At 39.1% G+C, this 17,143-nt stretch overlaps 1 protein-coding gene across 12 annotated transcripts in view; it reads right to left on the bottom strand.

Annotated features, from left to right (window-relative positions):
* Window positions 1-17,143, bottom strand: part of EHBP1 (EH domain binding protein 1) — a 204,954-nt gene that overhangs the window by 26,374 nt on the left and 161,437 nt on the right. For 5 of the 12 annotated variants that reach the window (XM_077176001.1, XM_077176000.1, XM_077175996.1 and 2 more), the window contains 4 exons: window positions 15,820-15,947; window positions 13,026-13,167; window positions 12,769-12,875; window positions 9,984-10,107 (listed from right to left, as the gene is read on the bottom strand). In XM_077176001.1, the coding sequence (XP_077032116.1) occupies window positions 9,984-10,107; window positions 12,769-12,875; window positions 13,026-13,167; window positions 15,820-15,947 (501 nt within the window). The remainder of the gene's footprint in view (window positions 1-9,983; window positions 10,108-12,768; window positions 12,876-13,025; window positions 13,168-15,819; window positions 15,948-17,143) is intronic. The other 7 variants (XM_077176005.1, XM_077176004.1, XM_077175995.1 and 4 more) reach the window with 3 other exon arrangements.

Raw genomic sequence — 17,143 nt, forward strand, 5'->3', positions numbered from 1 at the left:
ATCTTTCTTAAATTAAAACAAAACAAAAAAAGTAAAAAGAAACCACTTTGAAGATGGGTAGGAGAGAAATTGAAGATCCAACTCTAACAATTCTATTTGAAGTTTTAGTTGAATCCCTTAAAAAAAAATTCTAGTGGCACCCTGGGATAGTTCAACAAAGGCCTGGTTTCTGGGAAAAAAAGCATTGTCCCTTTCAGAATGTTAATCTGGTATATCACTTGCTACTACACCCCAGCATGTACTTTTGCTCATATCAACAATTAAAAGAATACATTTATTAAATAGTCTTATCACTGGATAACTTGCAATTCATGCTAACTAGATAACCAAAGTAAATTTTATTTAAATTCTCATTTCTTTGTGAAACTTTGTAGATGGTGCATATCTCATGATTAACGGACAACGTCTAAAGCATCCCGTCCTCTAATCTTCCTAAAATCCCTTTTCATCCGATTGTTTAAGACTGCTTGAAAGGCTAACACCAAGTCTAAGACTACTGCACATTTGGGGGAGGGGAGCCTCTGTAGGTTAGCTAATTAAACTGTTTGTCTTCTGAAACATTTAACTGGCTTTAGAGATTATTCTAATTAAGAATGATGTTAGATGTATTTTTTAATGTAGCTATTAAAATTAATCATAATCCAGCAATCTCATGTGCTGAACTATGTAAATAGAGATGTGCTTGAAATCCTGCTGCAGTTTCTTTATTTGGGAGTTGATCATTATGGATTCTACAAAGCACACATCAGCATCAACCTAATTTTTAATTAAGAATGCCTTGTGAAACTCTAACTTTTACTCCATATTTATGAAAGGTAAACAACTGACCTCAGCAGAGGCAGACTCCAGTGTTTCCCAAGCAGTACAACTACGAGGGGGATATGAGCTCTCATTCATACTGTACATCTTTCTCTTTCTACTTCGCAGACCGTGTATTCAATTGAAGTGAAGGAAACCCATTAATTTTGGAAGGTCTGCAACTTGGCAATTCCAACTTCTCGTGCTTTTCTTTACTAGACATACAGCAGAGCTCTCACAAATATTGCTGGCAAGAAATTTTAAAAAACAGACCACATAAAAAAGTTGGCATTCTATCAGAAAGAATGGCTGGGGCTAGAAGCCAATATGTAAATTGGTTAGTTAAAAAAAAACTAGTATGATTTTCTCCTTAAATAATTAAGAAAACAAAACCAAAACAACAGAGAGAAACAAATGAATTATGACTGCAGTACACACAACAGGCAGCCTCTATCAGAACTCAGAAGGGTATTATACTCTAAACACTTTTTCTTCCCTTACTGCTGAAAGATTAATACTGGTTATCCCATTAAAGTTGGTAAAATGCCATTCTTGTGTCTTAAAGCTCTAGCATTGGAGGTCAAGAAGTGTATGCTGCTTCTTACAAGGCTAGTGTGGATGTAATCTTCCCAAAGTTACAATAATTAATGTTAAGCTTCTTTAGCAATACGTTTCTGAAAGAACTTGCCTGATAATATACTTAGAGCCTGGCTAGCTGTTTGTGTTTCTGAGCAAGAAATGTATTCTATGCTGCTCACGTACTTCAGCTTAAATCTTTAGTCAAACTAGGGTGATGATGAGCAGTTTGACTCCTAAGCAGAAATAATATTTAAATTCTCAAAGGTGAAACATTTTGGGTGTAGGGAAATCAGGGGCACGGATTCTACTTCCAAATGTTTTTCACCACTAACCTGTTGGAGATGTGCTCTGTACAGCCATACAGGATACCCATCCCCTACGAAAGCTGCCTGTACAGGTGCAATATATTTGTTAGTAGGCAATCTACAGCAATTGCAAAAGAGCTGACATTGGAGGTCTGGTCTCAGCCCATACTTAACTATTGAGTACAAAAGCTCTCTGCCTGAAAGCGTCCCCACACGCTCCAGCTCGGAAGCTGTGGTTATGAACAAAAACAGGGAGTGTAAGATTAGATCTCCTTCTGCTCCAAAACTGGGATAATTTCATTTATTTCAAGCGAGCTACCTCTGCTTCCCCCATCTCAGGATTTGGCCCTTTCTGTATACATTAACAGCCTGGGTTATAGCAGTATTTCTGAGTCCTCCCATAAATAAAGGAAGATGTATTTTTCTGAATGCATGCACTCTGCTGCAGCATATTGAATACCACCTAGATGTTTTGCACTTCTACTTACAGGAAAATTTAATGGACAAACACATCTCCCATGATAAAAAACTAAAAGCCATTTCTGTGAGTACAGTTGGGAATGAGTGGCCCAGGGAGGCCAGAGTAGCAACGCAGTCACCGAATGGAACAGAGAATCTCATCCGCATTTTGTTTTTGCCTAATGCAGAAAAGAACCCTGATGATACATACATGTTTATCTATTTGCTTCCATTTTCAGCCCTGTGAATGCATGCTTTATCTCTGGGCATAACAGCTTGTTCTGGTAGAAGTTCTTTTTGTCTTTCTATGCAGATTTTAATGCAACAGCATAGGTAGAAAATTCACTCTTGAATGAGTTCACAAGGGAAAATTATGCAAAGAGGTTACTAATCAGTCAATGACCTATCCTTTGAGGCAATACAGTAGACACAGGAATATCCAAAACGAGTTACCCTTATGCATTATAATCACAAGCAATAGGCACAGAGACTGATTCTGTTAACCTGACAGAGAGTTCATTCTTCATCATTCAAATAGGTGAGAAAAAGCAAAAAAAAAAAAAAGCATCCTGAAGCACAAAGCAACTTAGACAGTTTACTGGCAACTTGACCCTGAGACGGTTCCAAAAACCAGTTTCACAGACACGAGCGTGCTTAACAATGGTGTCAGTCAGCCAGCCCTGAAGCTGTCCAAAGAACCAGCCAGATACTGCTGCTGCCCAAGAAAAAAATATATTCTAGACCTGGCTTCCAGATAATATAGCTGTAAGGCACAGGCTCACCACAGCTGTTGACTGCAATGAAGATGAGGGAGATAGAGGGAAGCTCTGGTCCTGACACAACTACCCAGGCTCTCAGCTACCTGATGGTCAAGCCAGCACCTTTTGTCCCCCCTTTTTTTCCTACAAGTACTCCAATAGAAAGAAACTGCATTTTATGCCTCAAAATCTATACAAGCAAAATCTACAAGCAGAAAGCAGTGTTACTTCCTATTATTGGTTGCTAGACAAGTTGTATGGTTTAATTAAATATGTACTTGGAGACTGTAACACACCATTATATATGTGCCCTGGATTGCTATTAAAACAAAACACAGCATATATGTCCATACACTGCTGAGTGTCATACATAAATGCTATCACTTTAAAACCTTTTCCATATGTCTATTTTATTTTATACATTTAAAAAGTAGAACATTTCTCCTGGGACCCAAGTTTTAATGCCCTGACATTGCCAAAAGCCAAAGAACAGTACAAAATATTACAACAAAAAGACTGAATACAAATTCATCCCAGGATGAGATTTAATACGAGAAGCGAAAATTTCATTCTGTTACAAGAGACTAAATCAACTATTTTAACTCTCTTTTTGTGCCTGTACTTTTTCAGCTCAACATTTTTCCTTTTCTATGAAATTCAAATGTTTCCCTCTTACAAACCTCAGTCCTTTATATCTTCAAAGCTGTGTAAAATGCTAACTAATTAATACATGTGACTTTCCTTTCACATGTGACAACAAAGCTTATGCTGCTTTTTTGATTGGTAAGAGTTAATTTGCAGTGACACAACATATGTGTTTACAGGTTTTCTAATGTTTGTTGTTTGGTTCACTGTGTAATTAGTCCTACTGACAAGGAAGCTTATGCACTGAAAAAGGAGGGGTGAAATAGTGGCTGGGAGATGGTAATCCTGCCCCATTTTGAGTACATGCAGTGTTGAAATTGGGTGCACGTTGAAGAAAAATTAACAACACCCCTAATTCAGAAGATAAACATGTAAAAGACTCTCAAGCCACAATAAATGCCATGAAAAAGGCAGAACTTGTCAAGATGCACCCTTAAGGACTAGCTACACTAAGAGGAACCACCAATACACCAAGGTGTATTATACCACAGCAATGGTGAGTCTCAGCAGATGTTAACTCTCATTTTTCAGATCTCATTAAGAAGACCATATGCTTCTGGGCAGGGTCAGCACAGATAGACTGCAAGATCCCAGTGGCTGGATTGTCATCATAGAGCAATAGCACAGACCCAAAATAACTTCAGTTCTGGCCTTAGAGTTGCAATAGGTACAGCAGCAGCATGGAAATAGCAATCAAGGTGAATCATGGGCCAGTGGAGAATGCAAACAATTAAGAGAAAACCCCTTTACTGTTTAAGATTCACCCTGAGAGCAGTAACTATGAGACACCTGTCAATATATAGAGCTTATCTGTCTGTGCAAGATTTCCCGATACCGCGTTAAGGTAACGTGGCTAATGAACGAAAACAAACTTGACAAAAATAAACCCACGAGGACAGTTTAGAACAATAGATTAAACCACCTGCATTATTTCCTGTGCAATTAAACTCCAGAATTAGTGTAAAGTAGGAAAAATACCAAAATGGTGATAGCATCGCTTATCTGGTTCTCTAGTGAATCACATTTGCAGCCACCCCCACCGCATGCCGCGCATTAACTCTTTGCACCGTGGGTATGTACAACTCTGAAATATAAAATTAGTTGCTTTTGAAGGACACTGAGCTCCCTCTGGTGAAGGCATAACAAGTTTATTAAGTAAGCACCACCTCTGGAAGTATAATCCCCTCTGGCTTCTTCCATGGAGTTTATTGGTTCAGTTTTCCTAACCATGAGCATCATTAGGGCAATGCAGTAATTAAGAGTTGTTAGAAAGTGAATTCTCAAACTGCAGATTAGAAAATTAAACTATTTCCTGATTACATATTAATGGAGCACAACAATAGCAGTTGCCATAAGCTTGGAAGGCAACCAAGGGATAAATCTGTGTACTTAATTACCATAAACAATGGCTGCATAGAAATGAAGTTTTATGCACATTCCCTTCTGTAATATGTCTGATATCAGTACACACTTGACAATTCTTGTTCAATTATCTCTATTATTTAATGCGCTGTGAACGGCTCTGTGTAAATAAAATTAACCACCCCAATTACTTTGAATTCATCTAGGGACAACGTAATAAAAAATGTGAAGAATTCTGTATGCCTATTAATCTAAAACATTACAGAAGCTTTCACCAGATTTTCTTGTCTATATTTATTTTGTCTACATTTATTTTAGTGCACTGCTAATTCAATTACATTCACCATCAGTGGTCAATCAGCAGCAGCAGAGGGTTTTTTTAAAATTTCATTAATCCTTGTACAGTACCACAAACACACTCATCCATTAGTAAGGTACAGGATCTTACATTGAAAACACAAATATGCTTCTACTTGAATTTGGGAGCCTGAAGTTAATCAGAAAAACAATTAAAAACACTTCATACCCCGTGGCCAGATAACAAAATATCTGATAGCTACAATTTTTTTTCAAATACTTGTTTATGCAATTAGTGAAGAAACAGTGACTGAAAAAGAGATAAATTTCAGATTAGAGATTTGTAAACCAGGATGCTTTGACTTTTATTTTAACTGTGCTATGTGATAATTCTGCATTTTAATTGGCATTTGGATATCAAGATGATGGACACCTTAAAATGCAATGATGGAAGAACTTGCAGTGGAGGAAGACCCTGCCAGAAGCTGAGACAAAACTATTTTACCCATAGCAGGTTAGGCACAACATGGATAAATACAATCCCAAGGAAAGCAAGATAATCCTACCTCTGTCATCATTTAGTTTCAAGCCATTATAACAGAGGAAGAAGAAAAATCAATGATATTAGATCATGATATTTATACTCAATCATTCAACTTATTCCTCTTGAATGTCTAGGCTGCATTCTCTCAAAAGACTTGCACCCAGCAAGTTTTTTGTGGTGGTGTCCTTCATAGGGCGGATGTTGCAAAATCCTTCCGATAAACTCTTACCTATAACCTGACAGCAACAGCAAAGGTGCTATGAAGTTATTCCAGGGAGCTCAGGGCACTGAAGCACTGATTCCCCTCACAGCTTTGCAATGGAGCAGCAACCACACTGCACTGAACAAGGTGAGGTTACATTTTCATTATAAGTGCAAAGTCTGAGGACTGAGGTTATGCCACCACTGACATAAATTACTGCATATTAATAGAAGCGTGACTACTCAGATTCAAATGGAAATCAGCAACCCAAGAATTTTAATAACTTTTATGTTTTCACACATCTTAGGAAAGTGTTTCTAGTCAAATCATGAGCAGCTGGCACCGGAAATGCAAAGCTTCAGCCAGTTCCAAACTCTGTGCCTAGCTGACGAACTTTGAAAGTATCAGCTCCCCTCTGGCCAAGGGCCAGAAACTTGTCTTCCCCAGCCAAAAAAGCTCCCTAGCAGAGCAGGAAAATGGCAATCCATGCGCAGACAAGGACCTGGGCTGTCTTCCTACAGCCCCACTTCCATTAGATGCCCTTCCCTTATGGAGGGCAGCAGCTCCAAAGGCAGAGGTGGAATGGATACTCTGCAATCCAGGCTGCATCCTAGGGAATGGACTGGAGAGCAGTTGTGTCAAGGACTCCTCTCTCCTTGTTCATGCCAGAACCTCCAGGTTCCCAGTAACTTCTCCCAGCTACCCACAGTCACTGTGTCCCTATCAAAGCCAGGGTGGCATTTTCAACCTTTTATTTGCAATCTTAAGTGCTAGAAACTTTCTCTAAAATGTGAAATATCTAACAAAGTCAAACAATGCCACGAGCAGGGATCTAACCAAGAACATATATTATTTATACTTAGAGTTGCTTCTCTTTTGGTGAAACCATAGGACTTCCACATTTACCAAAGCCTGCAGTGTCCAAGGGTTAGTCACTATACCTTTCTGGTCTTATCACTAGCCCATAGTAAGGAAATTCCCACCAAGACAGGTGGAACAGTAAAACAAATGTTTTGACAGGAAGAGGATACAATAATTGTTTTCTGTGAAATGAATGATACACAATAATGTTCAAGCTGCTGCCTGAAAAAATCTCTCCTGGCTAAGCAACAAAAAGGACTCTCGAAGTCCTAAGGATGAAGAGCTGCCAAGTGGCAAAGAGTCTCCCCACTGGAAAAAACACCCCCAGTTCTGTGCTGGAGAAGGATGAGAAGCAAGTGACAGTGCTTTCTTCCTAGTAGTCTTACTAAAGAACTAGGCCAAGCACAGTGAAGAAGGAAAAGATGGTCCAGTCCCCAGCAGACACAGCAGACACATACCATGCTCCACCTTCTTGAATTTAATTTCAAGGCAAATGACTTAGTCATGATGGCAGTCTCTCAGTTGTTAATTTTATCTTGCATGGTCTTGGCATACATAGAAACAACGCTGAAAATCCCAGTACCAAATGTTCTCCCACACTGATGGGGATTATGACCCTGCAAACAGTTTATAGGATCATTCAGTGTAAGCCCTTCCTGACACAAATGTACAAACATGATACCCTGTTTCAACTGCTGAGAAATAAGGTCAGCAGAAACCTTTACTTGCCTGAGCTTTTCCAGTATTACAACCCCAAACACTACAAAATTAAGAAAGAGATGTGATTTAAAAAGAGTGTTAATTATTAAACCAATTCATTTGTGGTTCTTGTCCTTCATGTTGAGTTTTCAGGATCTTTTTGCTACACATGCCCAAGTGTCTTCCTTGTTCCTAAAGCCTGCATTTTCAGAAAACCCAAACATCAAAAGAATTTTCAGAACAACTCTGAGAGCAGGCAGCATTTCATATTTCTCATCTTTCTGGTGTGTACTAACACCTAAGGGAGTATTTGCAAAACCCCGAGATCATCATCAACAGCCCTTCCTGGCTTTTCTAGCTCCCATGCTGTGGTTACTTTCTTCCTTCAGACTTGGCTTTACAGACCATTTGGTGGCCCGTGCAGGCAGGCAGGTCATATGGTGTTGACTCATCATTTTTGTTTCCAGATCCCTCCCTCAGTCAGACAGTGAGGCAAAGATGCCCAGACTGACAGAAGTAGCTGGGATGAAGACATGGGCACGAGCTCCTGATTTGTCTGCTTGAGGAATTACTTCCCATTGAGAGGAATGGAAGACAACCAAGTGCCATCCTGACAAAGAGTGCCACTAATGAGAAGAGATACAGCAGAACCTCTGAAGGCTCTCTGGTAAGATGGGAATCACAGTTAGAGAAGTTTAAGAATCCCTGTTTTCCAGGCTATAAAAATAACTATAGGTTAAAAACGCCAGTTTTCACATATATTCTCCTAAATTGCTTTTTTTTTTTTTGCTGAGAACACAGGATGATTATAATTGACTTGTCAAATAAATTGCTTTAACTTAAATCCTGAAAATGTTAAAAGTAAAAATTTTATTATGGCTGCACCACTTATCCCCTTCTCCCCAGTCCAAGAAGTGATGGATATCAGTATTCTAGTTACAAACTTCTAAACTACACTCTTACTCTCCAGCTGTGTGCTGGACTCCTATTTTATGCAGGACACTTAGAAAAAAAATTAACCTCACCATGGGTCTCATAGGAAGAATAAAGCAACTTCTGTCATACTTCAAAATACAAGAAATTAAAATCAGTAAGAAATCTCTTTTAAAATGGATGAAATGACATAAATAAAATAATAACATGCTTATTAGAGTTTTTAAAATCCCCAAGTGCTGATGACTCCATATGTATCTATAGGCAGTACCTGGAGTACGTGTAAGACTTGCGAAATATTGTATTGGCTCTTTTGTGCAGAACATACATTTCACAAATACAAAAAAGCACACAAGAAAGTGCAGGAAAATACACACACATTTTTTTTAGCTATATAACTAAAGATCAAGATGCAATGCATTTGAAAAAGTGCTTCAAAAGACCATAATAGGTAAAAGTCCTAATTAACAAGCATCCACTCAGCATGGAAATAGTTTCTGATTTACATGTTTTTGTAAAATTAGTTTAAAAAATTAAAAAACTTCAGCACATGGGAAAGTAAATATGTTGAAAAAACCACCCTAATATTTGGAAACAAGTGGCACGGTCATTTCAAAGTATTGAACTTTAATTGAAGTCAATTCATCTGTTTTACAAAATGCAACACTGGATTCAAATTTACTTTAAACCTATTATTTCAGTTAAAGACGGGCTTCAAGCTTATGACATCAAATACCCATATAACTCACAAAGACAATTCACCCACAAAGTAATCTGGATCAACTAACTTTTTTTCCCCTGGACAGGAAGAACATTTTTTGGATCTACAACACTATTTATTTTTGAAACACCAATGCACCTTTTGTTTCCAATTGATATGGTTTAACCTCTCCATCTCTGATGACCACCAGCACTTAATACCCATCTAAAGTTCATCATTGAAGTCACAACCATTATGCTTTTAACAAAAAATTGTCCATATATTTTAATCCTTTCAATGGCACCTTCAACACCAAGTATTACAGACTTTTAAAACCTATCCTCCTGAAAATAAACAAATAAAATAATTGTGGAGCATCAGTAACCAGATAGTATTCTTAAATTTCAGTGATCTAGTCAATGGAGCCTTCTTCTATGTACTGTGCTGTTTCATGCAGTACATGGCTTTAGCTGGCCAAATTTTTTTTCCCACTGAATCAGTAGAACAGTGAAGATCTTACTTTTTTTCTTTTTTTTTTTTCTTTTTTTTTTTTTTTAAGCAGTGGCATATCAATGAGGCACAGATGTGTATTCCAACTCTGCATGGATGAGCACACTGTTCAATAGTGCTGGCTCACACGGTATCAGGGCAAGTTATCACTTCCCATGAAGGCACTCTTATCACCAGGGCCCAGAGAGGTGGCTGCAAATCGCAGCCTTTTTATTTTCAAGGCAGTTTTGCTGAACATTCAGGCTTCAAAGATTCACACTTCCAAAACTCTATAAGAGTTTGTGAACGCTCAATTTGCCAAAACTGTTTACAGTGTAATTGGGCACCGTACCTGTGTCCATGAGATAGCGAAGGCGCTTCTCCACCAGCGCGGCACGGGTGTCAATTTGCTTTTGCTCATTCTCTAGTGCTGCCAATTCTCCTACAACATACTGACTGGTGTCTTTGAACCCTTTCTGTTAAAGAGAACAAACAAGAAGAAAAAACATCACTTGTAAGTTGCATTTTTCCTTTCCACAAACACTTAGTAAGGCACTTACCTAAACAACCAAATATCATGCTCACTACCAAAAAGCTAACACATTTCATAAACTTTACAATTTTGCCAAATGTCCTCATTTGTTTATTAAAATATCCTGGTTTTTTCCTTAGGGAACATTTGATTTTCCAGTTTTTTACTAGCTGGCAGTTATTTTGAAATTCCTTTAATTTATTTCTAAGTGCTTAAAAGCTGCTGTAACAAAGTGCCATGAAAAGAAAGGTAATACAAATAAAGCACTATTTAATGCGCCATTTCTACTCCATTCAGGTCTGATTCAGTTTTAAAACATTAACTTTCAGGGCTAGAAAAACCAGCACAAGAGTGTCCAATGACAATTAAAAAGTGGGCTTTTAAGATTAAAACCAAACCTTGAACAAGATCCCTGGCTTGTTTAGCTCCTCTGAGCCAACTGTAGCACTGAGGGCCCCCAGCCTGGGCCATCCTGCCCCTCTGGGTTTCCCTGACTGAAGCAACTGGCCTGCCCACAGGGTGATCTGCAAAACATCACTAATTAACTCCAACTCTTATCCTGGAAAGTGGTGACAAGGCCCTGGGCAGGCATTCAGGTGCACAGGGACCAACAGAGCTGTCCTGCCTCTGCACCAATCACACCTGGCCAGGAGGCAGCCAAGGGATGCCACGTTGATAAATCCTACCGAACCCTACCAAGAAAGCTGTGAGAACACTCTAACAAGCCAAGTCTGCCTCTTGCACCCTGTAACTCCTCAGCAATTCCCTGCACATGACCACACAGATCTCCAAGTGTTTCCAAAGCCATTTGCCTGTCTCATAGGAGCCCAAGCAAAGGCATTCAGTACCTCCAAGTTATTCTCATGTGGCTCAACAACTTTCACACAGTGTTGTGGCTGTACACAATGCTAAAATGTAATTCCTGAAGCATGTTTTTGCATGAGTTAAGAAAAACATGTTACTCTTTCCAAGTAACCTTCCCTGAACTTTTTTCCTCCTATACCTGACCCAGAGCCTGGGTGAATGTTTTAAATAGGTAAAAAAAATCCTGACAAAATTATTTCATGTTTCATCTACACCCTGTAAAGGAAGAAACAAAAATCACTGTCCTTTGTGAACAGAAAAATACATAGGCTTTTTTCATTTTGAGACTTATTTCCCTACTAGAGGCTAACTTGTTGCTGCATAAGGGTCTCAGATACTTTCACTGAACGCTTTCAGTTGTTTTTCTGTAAATGTGCCTGAAATAATCAATTCAGCTTCGTATTCAGGCAGCAGGCATAATAAACACATCAGCATATTATTTCAAATAAAGACATGTTCAAAGTGAAAGTTAACAGCGTGGATGAGCTCCCAGGACAGCAACGAGCACAGAACTTTGAAATTTGGGATATCCAAATTTAAGGACATTAATCTGGTCCCTCTCTTCCTACACAATAGCCAACAGTAGCATCTCTAATGGAAAACCTTTTTCTACCTGTTGTATAGCCAGAAAAACAGCAACAACAAAAACAAAACTCCCTCAGAGCAGACCCTGAAGAAAGAAAAAAATTCAGTCTGGGGAGTTGAAGTGATGTGCAATATATTGCCTTTCATCAACTATAATTAATTGAAAATAGTATGAAAACTTCCCTAATGTCAGCATGTATAATTGTTAACAATTGCTATTAGAAGATGAAAAGAAATGCTGTGTCAGGCTGTAATATCCCAAGAGTTCATGTGTATCATCTGCATATATAATGTGAACTCACTGTGCCAGACCTTTTCAGCTCTGCAAAAGTACTACTGGGCTAAAAATAACTCTGGCTCATAAAAAGTTCGATGTTTGGATGTAGATATGACAGCAGTACAAAATTGCTACTCAGCTCCAGATTGCCTCAGCAAAAATGACAAATGTGTTCAGATAAACTGTGGAGACCAACAAACAACCACCCTCAAAGGCTGTGTTGCGCTTTCAGACAAAAAAAATTCAGGTTAAAACTTGGTCCTTCCTGCTTCTGTCCCGCAGCTGTCCATCAAAACCTGCTTTCTCCCTGCGGTCTATCAAATATTTCCCTCACAAATCAATTTTACACATGATCAGCCCATACCCCTACTGAGCTGAACCTCCCCGTTAATTAAGTGAAGAAATTACCATATATATTATATTAATGCAAACATCATTCAGCTAGTAATTCACGGCTGATCTGGATAATGGAAAGGTTGAACACCCATTAACCCAAGCCAACAAAATGGGTTGGCTGAGAAATTCTAGCAGGTCTCATGTGACTCTTCCCTCTAACTGCAGCTCTGCGGTATCTGCTATTGTAATAATTAAAATCCTCCCGGTAGATCAATACTGGAATCTCTTTATGGGAAGTGCCCTGATGGAAATGTCTCAAGGAAGCTGGGGCTGTGGAACTCTGAAAAATTCATTTTTTTTATCTGACAATTATCACCACACTGCAGACTAATTCAACAGTGCACCCCTCTCACTCTGCTTTGAATGCACTGGAGATTGACATCTAAAAAACCCTAACATCTCATTTTAACAAATAAAGGCACTATTTCCACATACAGTTTGGAATTATCAGCAATCATGAAACCAGACAAAAAATTAATATACATTAAGCACTTCATCTTCTGATGGCTTCCTCTGAGTCTCAGCTATCGCAGCCTTCTCCTCATTTCCTCTCTTTGTATCTTCCTGTATTGATCTCTGCCTTTTCATCTCTTGAAAAAAGGGAAAAGACATGTAAAATTATTATAAAGCTTGATATTTATGTATTGAAATGTGGACTTACATTATCAGGTTTTCATATATTTATTGTTAAATATTATTAAATCATAAGATGGGAAAACAGGTTTTATATTTTCTCCTACCTGGTCTGCTCTCCACGTATTGACTGAAAGACTGGAGCTGAGTTTTCCTGACGGTCGAGTCCTTGCTGAACACAACGGGATTTCTAAACCGTTCTGCTGCTTTTTGTGATCGCTCAGCACGATGTTCCTCTGTTCCATTCTGCTGGGAAAAAACCAGACACACAACAGTTTCTTTTGTTTACAAGCGGGAAGACATTAATTTGAAAGGTACGTTTTTGTGAGGGGACAGGACACAGCTTTTACAAAGTGGATTTCACAACTTGGGCCGTGGTTTACATTGGATGGAAGTCTCAGCTGCAGTGAGAAAAAAGTAGAAGAGCGATTAACTTTTCCTTTTTTTTTTTTTTTTTGTTCAATATGTGGTGGCAACAACTGGCTTTTTGCTCTGTGGGCACCCTCCTGCAGAACTCTCTACTTCTTTACCAAGCAGACCTCTTCATTGTGACCAGCATTTGCCAGCGATGCCCATTTTAAACAAAAACTCGCTCCTTTGCACCTTTGCTGTGCCAAGCCCTGCGTGTGCTGCTGCCAAGCCGCGGCGTCTCTGCCCCTGAACACGATCTGTATCATTTTAAAGCGTGTTGCCTTTAGCCTCTCTCCCTGCCCGGTACAGAAATCTGTTGTTTTCTGTAGTCCCATAGACTTGTATGACAAGAAGAACTAGTTTCTAATTTTATGCCCATTGAGATAAACCACTAATGCTGGATGAAGTCTAAAAGGTAGGATTATAATGCTACCCCACTGAACTGCATTTCATCAGCTATAACTTTCCAAAGCCAGATTTGTAAGTAAGCCCTTTACAGCTAAGGAAACTACAATTATCTTTTCCAGGGCTTCCTATGTTAATACTGGTAACAAATTCAAATGATTCTATCAACACAAAATATCCCAGAAGACTGAACCACTGTGGTGTGTGGAAGCTGCAGATACCGAGGTGCTGTGTACCAAACAAATATTTCATTTTATACCTAATCTTTTATTATTTTTATTAAGTGTTTTGAAAGTAAATAGGGAAAGGCTAAGATGCATGACTAATAGCTAAGCCTGCTGAATGCTGAAACTGGTTATCAAAAGCTACCAAGACTTTGCCCTTCCTCTGCATTGAGACAATCGGTAATGAGGGAGTTCTCCAACGGCCTATTCTCTCGCCTCAAGGAGGCCGGGGATACACAATCCCCAAGGGAAGGTAACAGTTTATCCTTTTCCACAAACACAGAATGCCTCATTTAGAAACCTGTAAACTGCATTTTATTAAAAAACAAATCCACCTCAATGCCAAGAGCTCCATGAGAACAGATGGACACCATATATTCCTTATAACGCCGCCTTTCAACTCTTCCTTAGAAAAGACACATGCAGAGATAAACTGTTAAGTTGCACCTTTTTGTGGGAGAACCTTAAAAAAATCAACTCCTTCACAAATGCTTTTTGTAGAGAAATACAATTTTTTGTCAGGTTAGATGATACCAAATTACCCTAAGAGGCAGCCTGTGTGTCATTTCACAGAATTAAGGCTTAAACAAGTAATGCTTATACCTCTGGATGACTTTTCAGCTGCACTAGTCAGGTGGTTATAAGATTTTTGTTAAATAAAAGGTGGCTTCTTGTTATTAGTATAATAACCATCTGACAGCCTAAACTAGAGTCTTTACCAAAATAAACAAACATGGCTAATTTTTTAGGCCTGGCAACATGCTAAAATATCAGTGTGATTAGCTAGTAAATCCCATTTTAAGAAACCTTTTTATGACTGGGGACTTCTGCCACTTTACAAATGTATTCCTCTAAGCCCACTAATTCAGTTAGCCTTTTCAATCCATTGTATTATTCTTGGGCCAGCTTCATTTTGCATTAAATCCACTGCAGAAAGCTAAATTGAACGCAAAAATCAGACTTGATCCAGGCTTCCTTTTGTTCAAAGATAGAGACCGAAAGTCCTCTGCTGCTGCCACACACTTTCATCACCAATTTATAGGAACCGACAGTGTAAGGGAAAAGCAATGAAAGTCATTGTTTTGGGACTTCAAAGCATCTCTGTATCTGGGGAAGGAAATCCTTTCAGTCAGCAGTGCTCCCCCCACAGACTGCAGGTGGGTGAAAAGTTATACCCAACTGGAAGTGCCCCAGAGCCATAGGGATATTAATGACATACAGGCACTATTTTTAAAAAATAGAATAGCGAGAACAAAAGGGGTCTAATTAAGAAAATGAAATGGAAAATTGATTGGTGGGCACTTTATGCAGAAGTGGTGAACATTAAGAATAGGCAAAGTGCCCATATACACCACATACTCATGTCTGTTTTTCTCAGAAGCACTCATCGAGCACCCAAAGTATGTAAGCCTTTAAAGTGTACCACAGCTTAATTTTAATGTAGGAAAAACAGAGGACCAGGACTGGGAGGGAAGCAAATCTCTGAGAGTCAAATCCCACTCCCATTCAGGTCAGGTAGTCCAGCTGCTGATTGCACCAGCAGCAGGATGGAGCCTGGCTGCATTTCTGATATCAGTAACAACCTGAGCAGCAGAATTGAGAGAGCTTCTTACAGCTGTTAGTGTTCTGCCAATGACAAGTATCAAGATTAGGGAAAAAAAAAAAGAAAAGAAAAAGAAAATGTGTTGATCAATCAACAGGAAAAAACCCAGTGCATTGCATACCTAACTGCACTGCCATGAAGATTTGCTGTGTTTCTGACTCTGAAAGATTTGGTAAGAAATTATTTTCCTCCTCCAAAAATACAAACCCTCAATCATAACACACAGGTACCAAAACAAAAGCATTAAGCAAAACTTACCTTAATGTCTTGCTCTGAGCTATCTGTTACAGTTTTCTGAGCAGCACTGGAGAGTGAATTTGCCACCTGTGGCTGAGCTTCTAGGAGCTTCTTCAGCTTCAAATCCACCAACTTACTGTTTTGTTCTGCTAAATATGCAAATACCACATACAACATAGTGAGATGCATTTCAATGCAAACTTGCTACAACAATGTAGCAATTTAAAAGGTAGATTTAATTCACTTTGCTATCATTTTGAACTTAAAAAAAAAATAGAAGGAGTTGTTTTTGTGATTGGGATTGGTGCAGGTTTGTGTAACATACATAGATTTTTTTTCTTGGGAAACATACATGACACTTAGCTGAACAAGTAAACATGCTTGCAGACAGCAGATGAAAAACACAGAAAGTAGATAATGTTTAAAGTTACTCCCAATGGGTACATATCTATACTTTGGTATAAAAACATGCTTAAAAAGCCATTTATTTAAAGATGAAAATTTATCATATAATTTACATACTGATAACCCCTCAAGTTTATTAACTACTAGTTCATCCTTCTCGGCACAGCTTCTCATAAAATTTCAGTATCAAAAAAGACTACTCTCCAGTAATAATTTACTATGATTCATAGAATATGTTGAAACTAGGAGTCATAAAATGCTTCAGAACTGCGTCAAAGGGACAGACTCGAAGTCTGCTGAAGCCCTCAAATTTTTTAATCAATTTTAGCAACTTGGATCAGAGCCCAAATGAATAGCAGTTGAGAACTTTACCTCCCACTGATACTCATTCTGTATGTCAATGTTGGCTGTGTGAATTTGTAACACACCTACACATGGAGTTACCTACACACACACACATAAGGAGGAGGAAGTGCTAATAGCAAGCTGCAGCACAGACTGTGGAGCTGCCCCTGGGCAGGGAAGCAGAGGAACACTGGCACAGAAGCCCCCAGACACACCCTCTACATGCAGCCCCATGGGAGAAATCACCCCTGCACTGGAGCCAGCAGAGCATCACCTGCTCATGGGATGCACTAACACCTGGGCCTTGGGTCACAGGCAGAGGAAAGAGCAGGTCTGTGTTTTCCCACGTGCACAACCTGAGTTTTTCACTGCAGGGTGGTGACTTCTAGCTGGTGTGGAAAGTGGAGTCATGACTGTTTAGCCACACATCTCCTTCCAAGGTTTGGAGCACTCCAATGCATATTAGCCAAAACATTTTTGGCATGTGGGCAGTCAAATGCTGCCTGTCTCCAGCAGCAATGGGCTGGGCTGGATTATGAAAAAGGATAGTTTCCCTTTCCTCTGGCACACCCAGTCAGGGTGTCCTTAATTGAGG

Source organism: Agelaius phoeniceus, chromosome 3 (assembly GCF_051311805.1).
Source record: "Agelaius phoeniceus isolate bAgePho1 chromosome 3, bAgePho1.hap1, whole genome shotgun sequence".
Classification (NCBI taxonomy): domain Eukaryota; kingdom Metazoa; phylum Chordata; class Aves; order Passeriformes; family Icteridae; genus Agelaius; species Agelaius phoeniceus.